At 39.8% G+C, this 7,851-nt stretch overlaps 1 protein-coding gene and 1 long non-coding RNA gene across 5 annotated transcripts; one reads left to right on the top strand and one right to left on the bottom strand.

Annotated features, from left to right (window-relative positions):
• Window positions 1-928: 928 nt before the first annotated feature.
• Window positions 929-7,799, bottom strand: LOC118370788 (mucin-4). 3 transcript variants are annotated; one of them, XM_052463660.1, is made up of 6 exons: window positions 7,656-7,799; window positions 5,203-5,460; window positions 4,917-5,051; window positions 2,897-3,091; window positions 2,664-2,752; window positions 929-2,484 (listed from the first exon to the last, which is right to left on the bottom strand). In XM_052463660.1, the coding sequence occupies exons 1-6, from the start codon at window positions 7,729-7,731 to the stop codon at window positions 2,401-2,403; spliced, it is 837 nt and encodes a 278-aa protein (XP_052319620.1). In that variant the 5' UTR covers window positions 7,732-7,799; the 3' UTR covers window positions 929-2,400. The 3 variants fall into 3 exon arrangements, 2 of the variants coding, with proteins under 2 accessions (XP_052319620.1, XP_052319619.1); XM_052463659.1 differs by having other exon boundaries at window positions 929-2,752; XR_008065177.1 differs by lacking the exons at window positions 4,917-5,051; window positions 5,203-5,460; window positions 7,656-7,799 and adding an exon at window positions 3,934-4,083 and having other exon boundaries at window positions 929-3,091.
• Window positions 4,144-4,741, top strand: LOC127907623 (uncharacterized). 2 transcript variants are annotated; one of them, XR_008065179.1, is made up of 3 exons: window positions 4,144-4,272; window positions 4,345-4,560; window positions 4,633-4,741. It is a non-coding gene; the product is annotated as an uncharacterized LOC127907623 (long non-coding RNA). The 2 variants fall into 2 exon arrangements; XR_008065178.1 differs by having other exon boundaries at window positions 4,597-4,720.
• Window positions 7,800-7,851: the final 52 nt, after the last annotated feature.

Raw genomic sequence — 7,851 nt, 5'->3', positions numbered from 1 at the left:
TCATCTGTATTTCTCTCTCTGCCTCATTCCAAACTCCTCTTTATCTGTTTCGCCATGAACCGAACCCTGCTTCTTGCACTACTCTCCCGATGCAGGAAGATCATCCTGGAAGAACTGGAATCCAACAGTGGCAACAGTGTCCACCACCTCAACAACAACACCACATCGTCATCATCCCTCCCAATGCCCATCCTGACCCCCAGCCAGCCGGCTGTGGATCCCAGGACTTCCTACGACAATGCTTACTTCTACATCCTCTTTGTCATGGGTTTCTACTCCTTCCTGGCTATCGCCCTCTTCAAGAGCTTCGTCAACAGTTCACAGAAGAAGGACCCTTATGAGGAGTTCATGGGCGAAGGAGGAGGAGGGAAGGAGAAATTGAGTGCAGATGATTTTGACTTGAATTTGAACGACAATGGGGCGGTTTAACTTTGAAGAGTAGAGCAGAGGAGGAGAGCGGACTCTGAGTCCTGAAGTTGGGTTGGCTGGTGGGCTGGCTGTGAGGCAATGCTGCATGCAGATGTTTTGACAGTTGCCAAAGCCAGGAAAATGTCAATACAAACTTTTCCGGGACCTGCTAGTGATTTTGCAAAACCTTTAGCTGCAAAGTTATTTTTTTTCTCCACCATTCAAAAATGAGAAACTGAAAGCAGGAGGGGGATCAGGGGGGAGCAGTAGGGGGATGGGGGGAACTGTGGGTCATCACAATTCAGAATCTTCTCCTGTGAGGCCCTATCAGGATAAATTCCAGAAGGTCCTTTTACATGGCACACACCACAGAACATAAGGGACACTTAAACTGCCCGGTGCAACAGATAGTGTGTGTGTATGTGTGTGAGACCATATTTGTGTATGTAGAAAGAGACAAACCATTAAATAATTGTATATATAATCTTGAATATTATGAAGACAAGCATGGGTAAAGAAACAATGTTTTGAGAATTTTATTCAACAATATGATGAGGTTTGTTTGGGTTAGACAGTTATGTCACAGTTTGCAATCATTATACAGCAATTAATATGTGCATATGAAATAAAGAACAATAAAGACATAAAGAGTGATTGCATTTGAGGTGCCAAATCATACACGGGTCGTTTCACCTGAAAAAGCACAAGAAAGATGATTTCAACACCCAACATCTCAGATTTTTTCTAAAATCGTTTCTGTTGTTAGAAACAGATAAGATTAGCATTGCGACAACATTATTTTGTTGAAATATAATTGAATCTCTGAGAAATTAAACTAATTGACTGCACCCAAATTAGCCATTTTAATTTACAGGATTCATATAATATTGAATAAATATAATATGTAACATCTGATTTGGGCCAAACTTTTCTCTAACAATGAGTTAGACAGGAGGAATCCAAAGAAATTGTCAAAAGCCCCCCACGGAATCCCCCAAGCCAATCCCACCCAAACAATGAGTATCAGTTCTCTATGTTTGACAAGTAGTATGGAGCTGCGGCTCAGAGTATTGTCTCTTCATCCTGTGTAATGTTTTCTCAGTGAATTTGGTGATGTTTCTTTCCCCTGTTCAGAGAAATGAGTCATTGAAGTTGTTGGATTTATGTCCCATCCCACATCCTAATGTTACCAAATTCTGACCACTAGATGGTGCTGTTCCTGCTATTAGGCGATTACTTTTTAAAGACCCCCCCATCATGTGTTCATGGGATAGTTCACTCAAGTTGTATGTAAACATTATTAAGGTGATTAGTGAAATGCAAATGAATTACTTGAAAATCGAAAATACATACACACACACAGTATATACAGGATATATATTGACAATCCAATTGTTGCTCAGATCTTCCAAAATAACTTTTGTTTTGCAGCCAACAGGTGTATAGTGCCCCTTAGAGGCATCTTTACCTATTTGTTTTTAAACAATGTCTAGTATAGAAATTGGAAATAGCTGTTGTATTACAGGTTTTTGGGTGTTTTTAGATGGAAAATATTATTGTGACAAAAAGGGGTAAAAACTAATTTTTGGAAAGTCACTTATGAAAGTGCATTTTTGACAGTGTTGGAAAGCCTCTTTTACTGTGCTTCTGTTGGATAATGAAACAGTTATACTGCCTCCTTATGACAAATGACTGAACAGCATTATAAACCTATAATACAATATGTCCATATGCTAAACTGACCAACATTCCTAAATAAGGTTAAATATAAATATAGGCTACAATTAATAGGCCATAGATTTAATTCTTCTGAAAAAGACTGAACCAAAATCAAAATGACTGAAAAGCTTAAACTGGCATTGTTGATTTTCAGATGTAGGTTTTTCTGTGGGGTCCAGACTATTTTAGGGTTATATGAAGAGGGTTAGTTCCAGGAATCTCCTAAGATTCTTTGGGTTAGTGTAGAGACATGTTTTGGATTAAATGTTGGTCTCATATTCCTCTGACGTTTCTGATGCGCAGTGTGCAGTTGTTACAGTACTCTCTCTGTAGAAAGGCTTGGACCTGCGCTGCAAACTGGAGAGGAAGAGTAGAATCAGGCAAGGAATAAAGTCTCTCCTGCCTGTTATCTCAACAGGTTGATATAATATAGCCTGGAAGCCTACTTCTAAATGGTTGATTCTGGTCATGTAGTAATGTTTTAGAAACATTAAGCCGTGTAAAAGTGTGAGATGATAATTGCGAGCTTCACTTACATGATGCAACGCCTCAATGATCTCCTCCTTACTTATGTCCCCAGCCGAAACTATAGAGACCCTCAAATGGGCGATCAGAGTTTGGGTATCTGATTGGAAAAATCACAATGTAATATGATCCATTTTGAGATGATGATCCTAGCCATACTGAGCTGTAAATGATGCCCTTTACAAAATCAATCATGTTAATGCCATGATTCTTGAGCAACTTGGTAGTGGGAACTATAGCCTACCTTTGTGAGAGGTTATGATGTTCTTATGGTCTGTCTCAGTTGTTTCCTTGGAGACAGTATTCTGGATTAAGGTTGTTGTGACCGATGGTGTTGTGTTACCAGTTGTGTCGTCAGAATGACTGGTAATGGTCTGTACTAGGTTAGACACAGCAGGGACGGTATGTGTGGCTTGAAGAGTCCATGTTGATCCAAGTTCTGAAATAAACCATGTATATGATTAACACCGTGTCATGAAACTGCTGTATTCATTCCTGGTCCATACAACTATGTCATAAGGTGAATGCACCAATTTGTAAGTCGCTCTGGATAAGAGCGTCTGCTAAATGACTTAAATGTAAATGTAGATGTTGTTTGACAGTTCAGATACTATACAGTGGTGTAAAGTACTTGAGTAAAAATACTTTAAAGTACTACTTAAGTCATTTTTTGGGGGGTATCTGTATTTTACTATTTATATTTTTGTTTACTTTGACTTTTACTCCACTACATTCCTAAAGAAAACAATGTACTTTTAACTTCATACATTTTCCCTGACACCCAAAGGTACTCTTTACATTTTAATTGCTTAGCAGGACAGAAAATGGTCTAATTCATACACTTACAAAAAGAACGTCCCTGGTCATCCATAATGCCTCTGATCTGGCGGACTCACTCAACACAAATGCTTTGTTTGTAAATTATGTCTGAGTGTTGGAGTGTGCCCCTGGCTATCCATCCATTTAAAAAAACAAGAAAATTGTGCTGTCTGTTTTGCTTAATATAAGGAATTTGAGACTTATTGGTGTAGCATTTTACTGGGTGACTTTCACTTTTACTAGAGTCATTTTCTATTAAGGTATCTTTACTTTTACTCAAGTATGACAATTGGTTGCTTTTTTCAGTACTGATTACTAACCCAGAGTAGTGAAGGCTGGGACTTTTGTGACTGTACTGCCCTCTACTGGTGACGGTGTAGTATTGCTGTCTCCTGTTATTGGCGCTGTTGTGTCTGTCGTTTTTTGCCAGAATAGAATACTTGGATATCATCATACACTCACCAACAGGAGTGGATGTTGTGACTTCTAGTGTGCTGCCATCTTCTGGTGAAGGTGTAGTACTGCTTTCTACTGTGCTAGATGGTGAAGGTGTAGTATTGAGGTCTACTGTGTTAGATGGTGAAGGTGTAGTACTTCTGTCTACTGTGTTAGATGGTTTAGGTGTAGTATTGCTGTCTACTGTGTTAGATGGTTTAGGTGTAGTATTGCTGTCTACTGTGTTAAATGGTTTAGGTGTAGTATTGCTGTCTACTGTGATAGATGGTTTAGGTGTAGTATTGCTGTCTACTGTGATAGATGGTTTAGGTGTAGTATTGCTGTCTACTGTGATAGATGGTTTAGGTGTAGTATTGCTGTCTACTGTGTTAGATGGTTTAGGTGTAGTATTACTGTCTACTGTGTTAGATGGTTTAGGTGTAGTATTGCTGTCTACTGTGATAGATGGTTTAGGTGTAGTATTGCTGTCTACTGTGATAGATGGTTTAGGTGTAGTATTGCTGTCTACTGTGATAGATGGTTTAGGTGTAGTATTGCTGTCTACTGTGATAGATGGTTTAGGTGTAGTATTGCTGTCTACTGTGATAGATGGTTTAGGTGTAGTATTGCTGTCTACTGTGATAGATGGTTTAGGTGTAGTATTGTTGTCTACTGTGATAGATGGTTTAGGTGTAGTATTACTGTCTACTGTGATAGATGGTTTAGGTGTAGTATTACTGTCTACTGTGATAGATGGTTTAGGTGTAGTATTGCTGTCTACTGTGTTAGATGGTTTAGGTGTAGTACTGCTGTCTACTGTTCTTGGCTCTTGTGTGACTGGCTTTGGAAGGGTGAACGTTTTAGAAAACAAGGAAAAGGATGGCAGTTAGAAAGTCACAATTCAAACAACCGACTGTTGAGAAAACATGCCATATGTTATGAAATAAGTATAATTTCAACTGGTTGCTTTTCTATGTTCTGATAGGACTGGTATTCTATCTGTCCCTCACGTTGTGTGCAGGTGGTCCTGTAGTCATGACAGCAGTCTCCATACAGCACACAGGCCTGGTCACAGAAACAGCTTCTTCTTCTACAGCTGCTACTCTGCCCCAAACAACACAGAACTGGAGGGGACGAGCATCTGTCTGAAAAACAATGGAATAGTGAACACGGATGCTTCACCTTGTAAAAAGCTAGCCACACTTCTTACAAGTGATCATTATACTGCAGGCCTTCTTATTGCGTTAATATCACTTAGGGACTCCCGTTGAACAGGCAAGTGGGTTATTTACTCACCCTGTGACAGGGTCGATTGGGCTGGTGTGGTAGGTAGGCTTGAGGTGTTGATGGCGGTATTAGAGGTGGAGTCACCCTCTTGGGGCCTGGCTGTGGTGCCTGAAACATGGCTGGACAGACTACTGCTGGGGTCCTGGGTGGAAGTAGCCATGTTGGGTCGAGCAGAGGTGGGGGTAGAAGGGGTAGTTGGGTGGGATGCGTTCAGAGGGCTGTAGTCAGTCTGAGTAGCTGTCGTATGGGTTGGAGAGATAGCTGTAACTAAAGAGAGAAGACAGTGAACACAATCTAAATGATGACACATCCCTTTAAATCATATCTTGTGTTAGTAGTGTGTGTCCATTGTATGGGCTGACATCCAGACAGACACCCACACAACACAAGCAATATTAAAGAGATGTGACAACAACAAGTTCAGTGTTATAGTGACATTCTTCCGTCTAGACGTAAGGTCTCAAGTATCAAGCTATTCACTAGTCAACATTCCTTACACTGATTTGTACCTTCACTATGATGTCATATTTTGAAGATGAAAAATGGACTGAACATTCAGTGCTGTGAAAAAGTATTTGCCCCCTTCCTGATTTCTTATTTTTTTGCACATTTCTCACACTTAAATGTTTCAGATCTTCAAATAAATTAAATATTACACAAAAATAACCCAAGTAAACACAAAATGCAGTTTTAAGGGATGATTTTATTTATTAAGGGAAAAAAAGCTATCTGAACCTTCATGGCCCTATGTGGAAAAAGTAATTGACCCCTAAACCTAATAACCGGTTGTGCCATCCTCAGCAGCAACAACAGCAATCAAGCGTTTGCGATAACTGGCAATGAGTCTTTCACATCGCTGTGAAGGAATTTTGGCCCACTCTACTTTGCAGAATTGTTTTAATTCAGCCACATTGGAGGGTTTTCGAGCATGAACCCCCTTTTTAAGGTCACGCCACAGCATCTCAATCGGATTCAAGTCTGGACTTTGACTAGGTCACTCCAAAACCTTCATTTAGTTTTATTTAAGCCATTCAGAGGTGTGTTTTGGATCATTGTCCTGCTGCAGAACCCAAGTGTGCTTCAGCTTGAGGTCACAAACTGATGGCTGGACATTCTCCTTCCGGATTGTTTGGTAGAGCGCAGAATTCATGGTTCCATCAATCACAGCAAGTTGTCCAGGTCCTGAAGCAGCAAAGCAGCCCCAGACCATCACACTACCACCATATTTGACTGAAATTATGTGTTACTTTTACGCCAGGGAAACACACCTTCCAAAAAGTTAAACTTGTGTCTCGTCAGTCCACAGAATATTTTCCAAAAAGTCTTCTTTTTGGTTAGCAGTGGTTTTCGCATTGGAACTCTGCCATGGATGCCATTTTTGCCCCGTCTCTTTCTGATGGTTGAGTCATGAACACTGACCTTAACTGAGGCAAGTGAGGCCTGCAGTTCTTTAGATGTTGTTGTGGGTTCTTTTGTGACCTCTTGGATGAGTCGCCGCTGCGCTCTTGGGGTAATTTTGGTAGGCTGGCCACTCCTGGGAAGGTTCACCACTGTTCCAAATTTTCTCCATTTGTGGATAATGTCTCTCACTGTGGTTCGCTGAAGTCCCAAAACTTTAGAAATGGCTTTGTAACCCTTTCCTGACTGATAGATGTCAATTACTTTGTTTCTCATCTGTTCCTAAATTTCTTTGAATTGCGGCATGATGTCTTGCTTTTTGAGATATTTTGGCCTACTTCACTTTATCAGACAGGTTCTATTGAAGTGATTTCTTGATTCAACAGGTCTGGCAGTAATCAGGCCTGAGTGTGGCTAGTGAAATTGGACTCAGCTTTCCAAAAAATGTGATTAACCACAGTAAATTCATGATTTAACAAAGGGGGGCAATTGCTTTTCACATATAGCCATGAAGGTTCAGATAGCTATTTTCCCTTAATAAATAAAATGAACACTTAAAAACTGCATTTTGTGTTTACTTGGGTTCCCTTTGTGTAACATTAAAATGTGTTTGATGATCTGAAACATTTAAGTGTGACAAATGTGAAGAAAAAATAAGAAATCAGGAAGAGGGCAAATACTTTCACTGCACTGTAGATGTTTTCCTAGTAAATGATATAGATATGGTGACAGATACATCTGATCAGTAAGTTAAAAGTGATATATTATTGTTATAACACAACACGATATTATCTTACGTCATGCAATAATGGACTACACTTTTGATATGTGATTATCGTATATCTTGGACTTTGAAACATTGTAAGGTTCATATCAATCTTTTTAAAATTTCAACATTGGCTATCAAATTAAATCATACTTTCTGCCCACGCCAGATCTTTAGGAGGATCCATCAACAAACAATAAACGTTTCAAAATGATGTCTAATATAACCCAATATTCTAAATAAAAACAGCATCAAATAGATTGTATGTCAATAAGTGTCCTTTCTCTTTGTTCCCTACCTGTTGACAAGGTCCCCTGTGTACAGGGAAGCAGAAACAGCATCAGAAGCACGAAGTGTTCTGTAGACCCATCCATCCTACTGTCTTACAGCCAAATGTGGTGAACATTCATTTATGTGGGTACGAATGAATACACTGGCAATCATACACACGGCCGCACACGTATGCAGACAAACACAGAGTGAGTAATCCCATG

This window comes from Oncorhynchus keta, chromosome 15 (genome assembly GCF_023373465.1).
Source record: "Oncorhynchus keta strain PuntledgeMale-10-30-2019 chromosome 15, Oket_V2, whole genome shotgun sequence".
NCBI lineage: Eukaryota > Metazoa > Chordata > Actinopteri > Salmoniformes > Salmonidae > Oncorhynchus > Oncorhynchus keta.
Note: the sequence above shows the minus strand (reverse complement) of the source record. Positions and strands in the feature narration are given on the sequence as shown.

Bases quoted from the DNA above. Each gene is read 5' to 3' on its own strand.
- LOC118370788 (XM_052463659.1), bottom strand. From the start codon at position 7,731: ATGGATGGGTCTACAGAACACTTCGTGCTTCTGATGCTGTTTCTGCTT. The intron at 5,461-7,655 runs GTAGGGAACAAA...TTCTCTCTTTAG, and splicing joins ACAGGGGACCTTGTCAACAG to TTACAGCTATCTCTCCAACC. The intron at 5,052-5,202 runs GTGAGTAAATAA...ATTGTTTTTCAG, and splicing joins CCAATCGACCCTGTCACAGG to ACAGATGCTCGTCCCCTCCA.